Source organism: Canis lupus, chromosome 7 (assembly GCF_011100685.1).
Source record: "Canis lupus familiaris isolate Mischka breed German Shepherd chromosome 7, alternate assembly UU_Cfam_GSD_1.0, whole genome shotgun sequence".
Classification (NCBI taxonomy): Eukaryota; Metazoa; Chordata; class Mammalia; order Carnivora; family Canidae; genus Canis; species Canis lupus.
This window is the reverse complement of record NC_049228.1, coordinates 53,517,784-53,533,662: the sequence shown is the minus strand read 5'-3', so window position 1 is coordinate 53,533,662 and position 15,879 is coordinate 53,517,784. Positions and strand designations below refer to the sequence as shown.

Sequence of the window (15,879 nt, the reverse complement as noted above, 5' to 3'; positions counted from 1 at the left end):
TAATTTAGTTAATTAACATATAGTATATTAATAGTTTCAGAGGTAGAGTTCAGTGATTCATTGGTTGCGTATAACACCCAGTGCTCATCACATCACATACCCTCCTTAATGCCTCACACTCCTTCCCTACAGCAACCCTCAGTTTGTTTCCTATAGTTAAGAGTCTTTTGTGATTTGTCTCCCTATCTGATTTTGTCTTATTTTTTCCTCCCTTCCCCTATGACCTTCTGTTTTGTTTCTTAAATTCCACATATGAGTAAGATCATATGATAATGGTCTTTCTCTGACTTATTTCACTTAGCATAATACTCTCTAGTTCTATCCACATGTTGCAAATGGTAAGATTTCTGTTTTGTTGATGGCTGAGTAAGAAACCAGTTTTAGATTAAATGTTGATTCTATAACGTCTTTCCATAGAAAAGTTTTAAAATGTGTGTCTCCATGAAGAGAAAGGGAAAGGGAGAGAGAGAGAGGATGAATTTCTATGTTATGCATATTACTGGAATTCTTTTTGGTAATAACAGCACACATCATTGAAGACTGCTTATATGCCAAGCATGGTGCTTAGTATTTTATACAAATTACCATCCTCATGTCCTTCTGGCATGTGGAGTTACTAACCTCCATTTACAGGTGAAGACCCTGGGAAACTCAGTAATTTTCCCCCAGCAATACCTAGGTACCAGTGAACCAGACCCTCAATTCTAACTGAAGTATGGCTGCTTCCTACTTGGGTACTTGGGTACAGGCCAAGCCACTAAAACATTAACTCTGTATCTTTAGGTCATCACTGAGTGGTCTTCTCACATCATCCTTTAGGCAGCACCAAGAGTCATTGGCAGCAGAGAGAGAGCGGCGGCGGCAGGAGAGAGAAGAAAGGTTGCAGAGAATAGAACGGGAAGAAAGGAATAAATTCAAGTAAGAGGAATTTCAAGATTTTGTAAATAACAAATTGAAAATTAAAGCACATACTTTCCTGCTCTATATGATTACTTCTGGTCTTAAGGGTTTGGTAGTAATATGTTTGCTTTAGATTCTGTCTCTGTTTTTAAGGAACGGTAAGACATTCCTGAAATGGGCTAGCTCTGGCTTGTTATGGCCTTTTCCCTTTAACCATATGGCAGGAAGCACAGAAAGCCAGCCAAATACAATTAGGAATTTGTGTATTTTTGGGTTCTCCATTATCTAAAATGGTCTTATCCAGGCTTTCCTGAAGACAGAGAGCCTAATTGTCCTAACTTAATTTGTCATTTCCCCCTAAAGCTACTCATGTTTTATTCATATCCTACTGGATGCCAAAAGAAAATGCTTTTCCCACTTTCTGGTTTGCTTCTTTGCTCCCTGTATCAATCTTCAATATATTTTTTTGAACAATCCTCTCTCCTCGTCTGGAGGAGAAAGCCGTTCTGCCGATGACTCCCAACCCACTGATCTCTTTGGTCTCCCTCCAGCTCCAAGGCTGTGTTCCTGTCTCAGGCTGTCTGCCACCACTGCATCCAGTGCCGCTCCATTTCTCCTCCAGCTCCAGCTTGTGCACCTGTTCTCCCCAACCCCCTGGTCAACTTCCTTCTGCTTCTCTCTCCTGAGCTTCATGCTGTGCAGTGCTCTTTGGACACCTGCTGTGTCTTTCCTTACACATTTCATTCCTTCTACTCCTCCTTTCCCTGCTTCCTCTCCTCCTCCTCCTAATCTCTCCCCTTGTCATCTTTCCAGTCATCGCTGTGAGACCTTCTATGTTATTTCTTGTTTTCATTTCTCACCCCATCTTCACTTCCTGTTTCCTCAGTTCAATTTCTTTGGCAAACAATATTTCCTTCAGTTACTCCCACTTAAACCCACAAGAGTATAAAACATTGTCAATGAGGGTTTACAGGTGCAGTAATGTTTTTCCAGAACACACTGCAGATGGGTGCAGATGGATTTACTGAAAGTATAGCAGAGCATAGAAAATAAAGCCCAAGCTTTCTGGCTAGAGGAGCAGGAAAGGAGACCCAAGGAAGCCAGAAGATTATAGGAAAGTCACAAAGAGTAGAGAGATCAAGTGAGCACTCCTGAGCTCGTTTCCAGTTTGTGCACATGTGGCTTAAAACCTAAAGAATATAGTATAGACTTTGAGAACTAAATACAGAGTGGACCACACTCAGTTCGCAGACTGGCCACTGGGTGGGTGCACACAAGGGTTTGATTTGTTAAAAAATCATTTTTGACAAAATGATGTTAAAAAATCATTTTTAACAAAATCATTTTAACAAATCATTAAAAAATATTTGAAAACTGAGTTAATATTTTAGCCAACGTCAGAGGCAGTCAGAACTTGCAGGCTGAACCTAACCTTGTTGATGGCCTGCTAAAGGAAAATAAGATTCTTCATAGAATTCAAGCAAGACCCAGAGTCTCCTTTCAAAATATTTAAAATGTTCTGAATGCAATCCAGAGTAACTTATCACACACAAAAAATCCAGGAGAATCTTAAAGGAATAAGAGAATCAAAATATGCTAACTGTAAAAGGACATAGATGTCATTATCAGACAAAGACTGTAAAAGCAGCTACTATAAACGTGTTATAAAAAGTAAAGGCAAATACTTTCGAAGCTAATGAAAAGATAAGGCTCTGCAAAGAAAAGCTATAAAGAATCAAAAGGAAATACATATAGAACTGAAAAATACAGTAATCAAAATAAAAATTCATTGGATGGGTTCAGTAGCAGAATGGAGATGAAAGAAGAAAGAGTCAGTAAATTGGAAGATAGAACAATAGAAATATTATCCAATCCAAAAAATGAAGCAAAACATTAGGGAAAATGTACAGTCTCTCAGGGACCTATAGGAAAATAACAGAGTGCCTTGCATTCATGTAGTTAGAGTTCCAGAAGAACAGGACAAGAATGCACTGTACTATATATTAAACTGTATGTATGTATGTAGGCAGAGACTGTGCTTGTAACTATCAATATTTGCTCTTGGTCCAAGTGGGTCTCACTTCTCATTTAAGACACCAAGAGATCCTGGCAAGACCCTGTCCAAGAAGGACTGCTGATCATTAGGACAGACCACATACAACTATTAATTATGATGACTCTAATTCCTTCCTAAAAGTCTTAGGATGTAAATGAAAAGAAATTCAAAAAGGAAATAGGAAAAGCTTTATCAGGTAGTCCCTGGGATTACCCAAATGCCTGACCTTTCTTCAGGCATTTTACTGATTTAAGTTATCCAGGCTTCTTGTACTTTTTTTCCTGCAAAACATCCTTATCTATTGTTATTGTTGTTGAATGTGGTCTTAAGCTTCCTGGGTTATGGGACATATTATTTCTAGTGTGGAAAATGATGAGGACAGGTGCTTATAAATGATAACAAATCTGGGTCTTTGTTGCATTTTCTCCTTCTCCTAATCTGCTTTAGTTACTCTAACTTACTGCCCCTTTCTATCCTGTTGCCAGTGCTTGGAGGGGTAGCATTCTTCAGCTACATTGTGAAGTCCAGTTTAGAAAACATGAAGTCATAGTTTTTCAGGAAAATAAGTGGTCCACTGAGAAGTGGCTGATCTTAAGTCTTAAACTTAGATTCAAGCTGGAATCTCACCAGCAGGAGCAGAACAACAAACATTAGAGTTGGACAAAGTTTGGCAACTCATGAGTGCAGACAAGAGGATGCACAGAGTGAGAGCTTCCCATGATCCCTGCCTAGAAACTGAGAATGTGAGGGGTGCAGAGAAAGAATCCTGCACTATGGGATGAATGTCCAAACTATAGAGTGCAACATGAAATGGCCACGATGCCTGGACTCACCCAGATGTAATTCTTGAGATGAAAGTCGTGGAGCCTACCAGACCTTGATTGGATGTTACTCGTCTCTGAAAGCTCTTGCTTGTTTGTAGTTGCCATATGTCACGTATGTACTGTTTCATATTTTAAAAAGCTTTTTTTCTTTTCCCCTCTCCCCTCATATACCTAAACTCTTCTTTCTTTACTTAGTAGAATCTCCCATGTTCTCATCCTGGTGCTTTTATAGGAAATCCGTTATATTTAGTACTTTTAAAGTGTAGTACCTTGATATTTGTTGTTGATTTTTAAAAAAATCGAATACAATTATTTTCCATTTCTGAGGCAATAGAGTTTTTCGTGATACACTGTTAATAATTCTTGGCAATTTCATGAGCATCTAATTCTGTTATTTTCCTTCCCTATTTTGTTTCTTCTGCATATTTCCATTAGCCGAGAGTATTTAGACAAAAGAGAAGAGCAAAGACAAGCAAGAGAAGAAAGGTGTGTATATTTCTTCTTTCCCATTGAAACCAAATGGCACTTGACTTTGCATCCTTAACCAAGCATGCTGAGGAAACTGTGCTAATTAAAATAAATAGCTTCACTAAAGATGCCTAAGACTTTGGGTAACTGGTATTTTGTAGAATAGAGTGTCCTAGTTATCTAAATTTTCCATGAAAGTTTAGATTTACTATTTAATGCCATCATGGTGTGAGACAAATGCCTGTTCCTGCGACTCCTCTCCAAATGAGCACATTAGTTTAACATATTGACATATGGTGATAACCTGAACTACCACTACTGAGCCTAGGGTAGATATCCCTCTTGTGTGCTTCCAGATCACTCGTTCAGTATTCCTTTAACAAATGTTTTTGTTTTGTTTTTTAAGATTTTATTTATTTATTCATGAGAGACACACAGAGAGGGGCAGAGACACAGGCAGAGGGAGAAGCAGGCTCCCTGTGGGAAGCCTGATTCAGGACTTGATCCCAGGACCCCGGGATCACCACCTGAGCCAAAGATAGATGCTCAACCACTGAGCCACCCAGGTGCCTCCCTTTAACAAATATTTGAATGCACACACCATGCCAGGCACTGACTGAGGCAGCAAACATTCCTGAGACTCTTGCAGGATAAAGCTGATTACTTACCTGTCTCCCTACTAACTATTCTCAGTTCCAGGCTGGCAGGAACCATGTCACGTTTTCCTTGTTGTTCCAATGCCCTTCATAGTGCTTGGCACACAGTAGGCACTTAAGAAGGTTATATGGAATAAATGAGCAAATGAACCAACAGCTTTATATAAAATATTAAGCTGTAAACTATTTTGTTTTTTCAATGGCACCATGCTTTGAATCCCACTAAAATATACAAAGTGAATGTATTCTATGTCTGATAAACTAAGCAAAAGAAACTCGTTTTGGAAGTAAACCGGCCTGTTTTGACCCTGGAGTTATTCCCTCTACCACCAGATGGCGGTAGTACACGGAGCAATGGAAAGGCTGATTTCATACTATAGCCAGTTGAGAACCTCACCATCTATGAACTATGCCAATAAGTGGAACTTTGCTGACTTTTCTAGACACCTTCAGCTAAGTAGTTCAAGACAGTCTGAGGGGAGAGAAGAATGGAGTATGCCTGTGTTCAATTAAAAAAATAGATGCTTAGGTCAGCCTTATAAACAAAACTATGGCATTGCTTTAATTCCAGTGTTTTATTAGATTATTGTCATCATAATAACCAGTTGTGGCCAGCAAATTTAGAGTAAAAGAAACAAGAAACTTTTTTTTTCTAATTCATACCCATTTTTGACATTGGAGAACATAGACTTTTACTGAAAATGTTGCCGACTTTATGCCCAGGCTTAAGAAACCAAATTTTATTTTCATTTTTAACTTTCCCTCCAGATTCTGCTTTTTTTTTTTTTTTTTTTTTTTTTTTTTTTTTTTTTTTTTTTTTAGCTTTTGACAACTTGACTGTCAAGTTATGTCTGCATAAGCAAGGCTTAAAAGTTTCTGGGGAGATACTGAAGTCTCTACTGGTTTCAGACTGATTTAAAAATTTTCCCAAACCACTGAAGGCTACCTCTTTCTGGATATCAAAGCACAGCATCACTAATGTGGTGGAAAACCTATACATAGGGGTGTTTGCCACTCATTTCCTGGCGCTTCTTGTTCTGACATCAGTCCTTGCCCCTTGCCATCCATCTGCCGGGGCCTTCTTCACTGGTGCAGGGGTGGGCTCTCCATGGCCTCATGTGGGCCCCATCTCTGCTTACATGGAGCACTGTGGAAGCAGCCAAGAATTTCCCTTTGGTTTGGACCAACCACTTTTCTTGGTTAGTTGGCTTCTTAAATTACCTGGTGAAGAAAGGAGAGAGAAATATAAACATTTGTTCCTGTTTGGAAAGTTGTTGGGGATTTCTGGTTGACCAGGAAAAGAGAAGATTTCCAAATATAATGGGATTCAGAAATGGATGGAGAAAATGGAGATCAGAGGTGGAAAGACGTTCAGAAATAAGGAAGAGGACTCCATCTAGAAATGTAAAAGAGAAAACAAAATTGTTTGTTTGTTTAAAGAGAGAGAGAGAAAGCAGTGGGAAGGGCAGAGAGAGAGGAAGAGAGAGACTTAACCAGACTCCCCACTGAGCATGAAGCCCCACAGGGGCTCGATCTCATGACCCTGAGATCACTACTGAAGCCAAAAACCAACAGAAACTTAACCAACTGCACTACTCAGGCACCCCTAGGAACTCTTGGTAGAGCCAGGTATGTTTGTTGGGTCCTATGTCTCTTACTCTAAATGCAATGACTCAGAGAAAAATGACCGGAGTCATAGCAGAGAGTTTTTTGAGGTTTGTATCATCTAGTGCAATGTGGTTTTGCTATTTTGAGGTGTAATGGTCATCCAGGCACATTTGGTTTTATGTTGATTTATTTCATATTATCTCATTCTGTAATCTCCGGCAAACTATTCTATTGACAATGGTGCAGACCCAGAATAAGATTCTATTGAGGTGATACTTCTATTTTTTTTTTAATATTAGAAGAAAGGCTCTATCTGATCATGATGAAGTAACATTCACAAATAATCTTTTTAAAGGAATAAGAAGGAATGAGATCCAGGCTGAGCATATGTTGGGGTAGGGTCAGGGCAGAGATTAGTCTGAAGGGAATGGCATAGGAAATGCCTATGGGAAGCAGAGGTTATGGGAACAGAGTGCAAGAGGAAAGGTCAGGACTGGGCTAGGATTTGGGAAATTAGGCATGAAAGTGATCAGTGAAGCAGTAAGAGAGGATTTTGAGCATTGCTTAACAGGTCTGAAGACAGAGTAGAACTTAGAAGGAGCCAGATTTCAGTTTAATGTAAGGGAGAGTTCCCAAGTAGGAGAGTGGCAGGAAAAGCCATCTGTAAGTAGGTTTAGGTTAGTCTAAAGTCAACAGAGTTTCCATAGGGCCCTTTGTATGTCCCGGACTGCCATACCAGCCCCTGCAGCCCGTGACCTTGGCGGATGTGTGAATTCATTCCTAAGGTTTGTTTGCCTATCTCTCCCATTGAACTGTGAGCTCCACGAGGATGGGGATTTTCTTGTTTATTATTAAATTTCTAGTACCTATGGCAGCTCTTAGCATATGGCAGGCACTTGACAATTTTTCAATAAATAATGAAAAGATGAATGAATAAACAAAAATATGGACGGAAGTAGGATAAATGGAAATGTTTAGATGAAAGTGGGAAAGGTGAGAAGTCTTTTCTTAAGGCTGTGGTCTGTGGATAGAAAACCCAGTACCTTGTACACAGAAAATTTCAGGGGAGTCTATCAGTTGGGGGGCTGTGTTGCAAAGCCACAGGGACATATGACCATCATCTCATGGGCTGCTGGGCTCCAGGGATCAAGTACTACTCAGCCTCTAAGTGACTCAGGGTGTGTCTGTAAGGGAAGGTTGTGACATGGGGTGAGCTTCCTCCACAGGGACTGCCAGAGGTTGCCATGGGTAAGGAGGGGTTGCTAAGCTGTACAGCTCTAAATGCCAGGTGGCTTAGCGCTTCCCAAGCATGTTGGTTCCCCTCACCACTCTGGCCCATTGCAGATGGACACTGGCACTGCTTTTCACAAAGATTTAGTGACTCTTGACCTCGGTGCCCCCTTGTCTGTGCCATTTTAAAATGTCTTTAATTGTAGGGCCACCTGGGTGGCTCAGTCTGTTAAGTATTCGACTCTTGGTTTTGGCTCAGGTCATGATCTCAGGGTCATGAGGCTCCACAAAGTGTTTGGAGCCTGCTTAAGATTCCCCCTCCCTCTCTTTCTGCCCACCGTCCCCACTCACATGCAAATGTGCATGCATGCTCTCTCTCTAAAAAATAGTCTTTAATTGTGGCAAAATACACATTACACCAGATTTACCATTTTAACCATTGTAAGTGTACAATTCAGGAGTGTTAGGTATGGTCCTATTGCTGTGTGATCCATCTCCAGAACTCATTTCATCTTGTAAAACTGAAACTTTATACCCAGCTAAAGAGTCCCCAGACCCCCTCCTTGTCATGATTGTCTACCAGATAAATCTCAGAATTCATATTAAATCCTTGACTCTTCCCATGTCCTCTGGGTCCTCGAGGATGGCGTCTATGAGACAGAGTGTGTACAGGAAACCTTTGAGTCATATCTATCCAGAATTTGGATGAGCATCCCTTGCAAAGTGGGTTGAACCCTTTGGCTGCCCACACATACCTGCTAGTCTGGCTGCCCGCAGGTAGGGGTATGGAGAGACCAGGTCCAGTGCTGGGCTGCCTGAAATGAAGGTCATAAATGGGTTGTCCTCCTGGCCTGAAGCCTTGGACCTACATCGGTCTCCTTGTCTGCACTTCATTCCTTGGCTGCCCCTTTCTCCTGTTCCAGAAGGCTTGGACTCAGCGTGTGGATGCCTTCCAAACCCCTCCTGGGCTCGCAGCTTTCCTGGCCTTGAGTGTGCCATCACCTCATTTAGAACATGCCTTCTGTTGGGCCTCTGACTCTTCCCCTCAAGGTCACTTTCCTCCAAGATTCCATAGCCAGGTGATTTTCCTTGCTGGTCCAAGTGAAGCTCAGAAATAGCTCTCCTACCTTTTGAGAGGTGACGTTGTTGGCAAGGACAGTCCAGAGTTTCTAGAGCTTTCTGTTCCTTCACCCTGTAGCTGTGAGGCAGCTGCTCCTCCAAACCATGCCCCAGACCTTTGTGTATGTAGACCCCATCACATCATGTCTTTTATCAGAGATTCCCCGTGAGAGGAAGCTCACTCCCCGCGAAAGTGTAATCCGTGTACTCACCATCCTGGGTGCCCACTGCTGCAAGGAGACCTCTGCAGGCAGGGTGCTGCCTCTCAGGCTCCTCGTTGCATGCCTTGCCCGCTTCGCCTGGGCCGGCAAATGCAAGGCGCCGAGGGAAAGAACAAAGGATGGTAATCTTCTGTTCTCAGAAATCCTATTATCTGCTTGTTGAGAACAGACACACACATGTGAAAAGACGGCTAAATATGCCAGGCAGTAAATGTAAAATGCCATCTGAGTTGAATGGACTACATATCCGACATGAGTTCAGAGGCAAGGCCAAGATCACTTCCAGCTGTGGTGGTCAAGGCAGGCCTCACTGAGGGAGACACGCGTGCAAGCCTGGGCTGCGGGGCAGATTGCCTTTGGACCAGCAGGGAGAAGGGGTGATGACCACGGACGTGGGGGAGCCACACCCACCTTACGGATGCATGAAGAAATGCATGCTTTCTAAAGGGTTCCTGGTGCGCTCTGCCTTTCTTATGCGGGTGACTCAGGAATGCTGTGTGCCGTGTTGGGGGAGGGCTTTGGTGGGCTAGAGTTGGGAGGCTTGCCCATTGGGAAGGAACTGAGGCAGTGGATCTGGAGGGTGTGAGTGAGGGTCTTCAATAACCTGTTCCAAAGTTTAGTGGTTGGTAAGACAGAAACCTGCTACAACTGAATTCGTAAATTTATTTCTGAACAAATGATGGTGGGTAAAATTAGCAGACATCTGGAAGAGGCACATATTTCAAAGTTATTTTGGTCTGATCTATAAAGCGCACTATGAGGAATATGATTGGTAGCTGGTCTTAATAAACAGTTAGTGGGTTCTGCCTGCCTGAAATGCAAAACAGATGTATCTTTGTTCTTTTAAACTGACTTTGATGAATAAACTATATGTGACGTCAGGTCCCAGCTATTGGATGTCTGAGCCCTACTCAGAAATATTTTAGAATATAAAAAAGTTTCCATGGTCGACACTGAGAGAACAAAGTGAATTCCAGTCGCATTGCTGTTAGCATTGAAGCAGGTTCAGAAATCCAGGGAGGGCTTCGTCCAACAACCCCTTTTGGTATTTTGGGGGCATTGTTTCTCTCCGCCGCACCAAGGCACCCTCCCATCTCACAGCTGCAGGCTCTGAGTGCGTGTGGTTTTCAGCTGTCACTGCTGGGGCTTTGTAATGGGCATTATTGCTGTTTTGCTTATTTGTACAAATGTTTCCTAAAAGAGCAAAATCGGATTCTGCAGCAGTGATCCAGTATCTGGAGACTGTGTGATGTTGCCATTTCTCCCAATTTGTTTGGTTATGAATGATGCGGGGTTTTTAATCATTAGCATCTTGGCTTTGCTGGCTGTTTTTGGCAGACTGGCCCTCCAGCCAGCCCTGTGCTGTGCTCTGTGCATCAGGAAACCAGCTCACTCTGCAGGTGTTTCAGCCATAAACAAGCATCGGCCACGGGCTCCTCTTTCTTTTTACGGAAACCCTTTGGAATTTAACTTTCAGATACAAATACTTGGAGCAGTTGGCAGCGGAGGCACACGAGAAAGAACTGAGGAGCCGGAGTGCGAGCCGGGGCAGAGGTGACCTCTCCTTGGACCTGACCTCCCCAGCGGCCCCTGCCTCCCCGACCCCTCTGCACCGCAGCCCTCCCTCTCTAGACTCACAAGAGGCTCTTGAGGGATCCTCCTCCTCTCCAGGAACACCTCAGCATCCCCAAGGTGAGTGCTGGGAGAGTGGAGGGAACACCCATGGGGTAATTCCTGTTCGGCTTCTGGGCAGTAGGGACCATTACTACATGCAAACTGGTACCAAGTGGCAACTAAGAGTAAACTCCAGGCAACACATAAACCAGCTGCCTTCAGAACCACTTCTGTTAAAGCAGAATTACGTATGAAGATTGTCAATGCATAGTCATTGAGAAGGGAGCATATTGAAATTAAGGCTTAGTTGGCCATTTCTTCCCAAATCAAAGAGTATTAACTTAGTTCTCTATAATTTGGATATTATTTATTTATTGGCTCTGCCCAATAAGGTGGCCGCTTTAAATTGTCCTGACCCCAGGAATTGTGGGTCTGTTTTAAATTAAACTGTTGGAGAATAAAATGAATCAAAGCAAGCAAGAAAAAAAAAATGTGGACCTAGTGGAAATAGAAGTTAAACCCTGAAGCAGGAAAAAGAGAAGATAGTAGCGATTACTGGCGCGTGTGGTGTGGGTGTAGATGCTTGTGTGCAGACAGACAGGCTCTCCCTGGAGAAATTGTCTGTCATCTTAGCTTTATTTGGAGAAAAACAGTGCTGAATGCTGCAGCCTGAGAACATCAGCTGTTTCCCTGATTGCTCCGAGAACGGCGAGTCGGTTTTCTCTCACATTAACAGAGAGGATGGGTCTTGGGCACTGCCGTCTACACTGCTGAGCCTGCAGCTAGCACTATTCAGTTTGACTGGGTGTTATGGCTTGCAGCCTGACCGAGGCTTGGCCAGCTGAAGACAGCAGAGAAGCCCAACTTTTAACTCTCCGAGAGCTGACTAAATATGGCGTAAAGTTTCAGTTCCACAAGGCAGGACTGCATGACCTCAGCAGAACTGGACGTGACAGAGCAATCTTGTCTGTCCAATTCTTCGCGGGCTCTCCAAGCCCTGGGGCTCATTCTGCAGGAGCGGGCTGGGTTCACCGCTGCCTTCCATCACGTCCAGTGCCTGCCGGTCCCCGAGCCATGGCAGATGGTCCCAGGCAGATGGCCCAGTCATAGAGGAGTAACGTCGGTCTTCAAATCCTGAGACTCAAAGAGTCAGGAAAACAGACTGTTCCCTGACTGCCCTGTGCTTTCCAGACCCTGCCTGGTATCCCCGCTCTATCTGAATTGTGGTATTTGCAGAGGCGATAGGAAAAACATTCCCCTGCAAAGTTGTGGGTCAGCACTTAATCTTGGGGCTTTGCACTCTAAGAGTTGTACCCTCTCCAGTTTACAGAAGGGTTGTCTAAACAGCCCCAAGCCTAAAGGGAATCGTCGGTCTCTGTGAATACTGTTTGTTCTCAGAACTTAATCTTCTTGATGCCTGTCACGGAAAGATAGGCCCTTAAGTACTTTGCCCAGCGATGGTCACTTTTGAGGCTGTTCTACCCAATTAAAAAGGCAGAATATATATATTTTCAAAGATTTTATTTATTTATTTGAGAGAGAGAGAGCGCGCAGGAGCAGGGGGTGGGGCAGAGGGAGAGGGAGAAGCAGACTCCCCACCCAGCAGGGAGCTCCAAGCAGGACTCGATCCCAGGACCATGACCTGAGCCAGAGGCAGACACTCAACCGACTGAGCCACCCAGGTGCCCAAAAAGGCAGAATATTTTAAACTTCAATAAGAACACAGGAAATACTTATTTGGGGTACATGCAGTATGCACTGGAGGGAAATATTTTTTAATTTTAAGATATAAATTTATTAATACTGTGAATCTAAGTTTTGTTTTCATAAATTTATTTTTTATTCATGTTCAATTTGCCAATATATAGAACAACACCCAGTGCTCATCCCTTCAAGTGCCCACCTCAGTGCCTGTCACCCAGTCACCTCCACCCCTCGCCCACCTCCCCTTCCACCACCCCTAGTTCGTTTCTCAGAGTTAGGAGTCTCTCATGTTCTGTCTCCCTTTCTGATATTTCCCACTCATTTTTTTCTCCTTTCCCCTTAATTCCCTTTCACTATTTTTTATATTCCCCAAATGAATGAGAACATATAATGTTTGTCCTTCTCCGATTGACTTACTTCACTCAGCATAATACCCTCCAGTTCCATCCACGTCTAAGCAAATGGTGGGTATTTGTCGTTTCTAATGGCTGAGTAATATTCCATTGTATACATAAACCACACCTTCTTTAGCACTAGAGAGAAATTAAGTTATTTCAGTATGCTTTCAGAAAGACCGTGTCATTTTCCTCTCCGGAGAGGGAACTCCTAGAAACTGAGAGAATGTTTGAGTGAAATCACCCCACATGCATCTGAAATAGGAATTCCGGGCTTGAAATGAGATATAATTACAAATTAAGGAAATAGCACCGTATGATGTTTGCTTTGTTCAAATAAAACCAGAGCAGTGGTTCTTGTGGTATCTGGAAAAGTGGTCTGTTGTACGTTAAGTAATTCTCCAAATCAATCGGAACCAGCAAAGTAACCTAATGTCTGTGTCCTGATACATCACTGAATTATACAGTTGGCAATCATAAGCCTATAAGAAGAAATGCTGTGGGAGGATTGTCTCAGAAAGGTGCTGAGACTTCCTGCTGCTTTGGAGACCTTTGCCCTCATGGCAGAAACACAAAGGTGGAATGGCAGCAGGGTTTTCCTCAGCCTAGCTTGCGATCGTTCTCTGAGACATTCTGCTAACATCCAATTAATAGTCTGTTTTTGTTTTTTTTTTTTTTAAACCAGGTCCCGTTTTTAAATGCTCAAAGTAACTGTTTGCTTGTCCCTAACATTTACCATAGCCCAACATCTGGGAGAATAAAAAAATCTAATCACACATCCAGATGTTTGTCCTACTCCAAACACCTGGCACTATGGGATCCAAACGTGCCCGGGGTTGACTGACTTCTTCATTCTCTCTGCTTATGGAATCATATGATGATGATCTTCACATCTCTGTAGTGCTCCACCCCTCCCTCCCAAATGCTACTATTCAACACCTGCTCGGGCGTCTGAGTAAGCAGGGGAGATGCTATTATCCATATTTGACTGAGACTCAAACGGGCAGGGGCACCATTTGCAGATCTTGTTGACACCATACTGGGGATAGAACCCATCTTTTAATGCTCAGTCCAGCCATTTATCAGGGCATCATGGCACCCCAGTATTTGTGGTGGTGTTCACATGACTGCCACGCTATCCCTTTGCTTCTACCCCTTCCCCAGTATGTGCATGAACCACAGCCTGCATTTCAGAGTGATGTTTGCAACGAAAAGGAAAAACAGGTATTTGTTACGATATCTTAGGATTAAAGGCTATTTTATGGGTTTTTTTTTAAAAATTAAAGATTCTGGAGAATTTTTACTGACAGAAGATAGGAAAACATTAAAAACTTCTTTACCTTTGCTCTTACAGAATACATTTAGAAAGAAGGGTAAATGGGGGATCCCTGGGTGGCTCAGCAGTTTAGCGCCTGCCTTTGGCCCAGGGCGCGATCCTGGAGACCCGGGATCGAATCCGACATCGGGCTTCCGGTGCATGGAGCCTGCTTCTCCCTCGGCCTGTGTCTCTGCCTCTCTCTCTCTCTCTCTCTCTCTCTCTCTGTGACTATCATAAATAAATAAATACATAATTTAAAAAAAAAGAAAGAAGGGTAAATGTTAAAATACCAATAGCATTATGTGCCATCTAGTGAGATCTTTCAGCCAAAAACCTTCCCAGCTAAATCTGCTGTAACTTTTGTATAACTTATGCCACTACCCCCACCATCAAGTAAATGTGTGCTTGAATTATTTTTCCATCTGGCCCTCTTGTGGCTGGCTCACAGCAGATGTTTGTCCCAATACTGCCTAGACTTAGTGGTGATGGTCTGAATATTTTTCCTCTGTGTGAAACTACCAGGCCCAAGTGAGGAACACACACACGCACGTGTTCTCATTTGCACTGTGCTGCAATTAATGGAGACGATCAGCCCCCAATTTAGGTAAACACGAAGGGCCTCTCTCTCTCCATTGCTTTGATTATCTCTTATTTTCATGGAACCCTGGTGGTATAGATCAGACTATCTAATAAGCTTACTTTTATTTTAAGAAACACAGATGTCTCTGGAAATAAGTTTTTCTCACTAATTAGAAAAAAAGTTTCAGTATTCTTCTTAGGATAGAATTCTTTGCTATGACTCTTGAGGAAGTTACTGAGGGAATAATCTGTGTGCCCACAAGTGAAATCATTTTAGCAAAGTAACCTATTATCCCAGTAGGTATCATATTTCCATAACCTATTTCGTGGGAACAAAATGGAGAAGCCATCCGTCTCAAAACCAGGTGTTGATGTTGGTCCCTGCAGGGTGGCCCTGTGCGGAACTGCCTTTTCTGGAGGCTAGAGCTCTGTGGCTTTCTTGCTCCTTGGCTGGTACACCTGAGTCCATCCCAAGACTAAGAGGAGAGAAATTGCCTTAGCAGTTAGAAAGCAGCTGCTGTTGTCAAGAGTTCACAAGTGGCTTTTACCCACTAATGGAGCCCTGAAAGCATACATAATAGATTATTTTTCTTATTTTTAGTTCAGTTCTCTCCACATTGCACACAGAAATAATACTTTAGAGAGCTTTTGAAAATTTTACCACACTATATTAATTTTATGTCAGGAAAAAAATATGTTCAGTGGTGGTTTTTTTCTTCCTGTACCTGGGTTCCAGAAATTTCCAAATGTCTTACTGTTGGACCTTAGAGATATAAAATATTCCCTATATGGCCATGGCCTACTCACCAGCATTCATCTGGAGGCTTTTACAGAAATTATTGACATTCTATACTGATATTTTCTCTCACAGATCCAAGCTTTTAAAGTGCTGGTAAATAGGACTCTTCCTCTAGCTTCCTTATCCTCTCACCTGGAAACAAAATATAGACCTATAGTTATATCCTGAAATGCTCTGTTGGCTTAAATGAATAATCATTTTCACATAGGCAGCATTCATCATCACAGCTGTTGTCATTGTTACCAGTCATTGAGCACCTTTGTCATCTTGCGTGACATGTTTTGGGTCTCCTTCAGGTGTAGACACTCTCTTAAGTTACCCAATCCACATGGCAGAAATCAGAAACATCTGGTGTCCTGTTTCCAGTTGGCACAGTAGCGATGGAATA

General features: G+C 42.7%; 1 protein-coding gene across 10 annotated transcripts in view; it reads left to right on the top strand.

The window, feature by feature from the left end:
• FHOD3 (formin homology 2 domain containing 3) overlaps positions 1–15,879 on the top strand; it is a 462,688-nt gene that overhangs the window by 366,878 nt on the left and 79,931 nt on the right. For 8 of the 10 annotated variants that reach the window (XM_038543473.1, XM_038543482.1, XM_038543483.1 and 5 more), the window contains 3 exons: positions 784–918; positions 4,216–4,266; positions 10,560–10,774. In XM_038543473.1, coding sequence (XP_038399401.1) covers positions 784–918; positions 4,216–4,266; positions 10,560–10,774 — 401 coding nt within the window. The remainder of the gene's footprint in view (positions 1–783; positions 919–4,215; positions 4,267–10,559; positions 10,775–15,879) is intronic. The other 2 variants (XM_038543480.1, XM_038543477.1) reach the window with 1 other exon arrangement.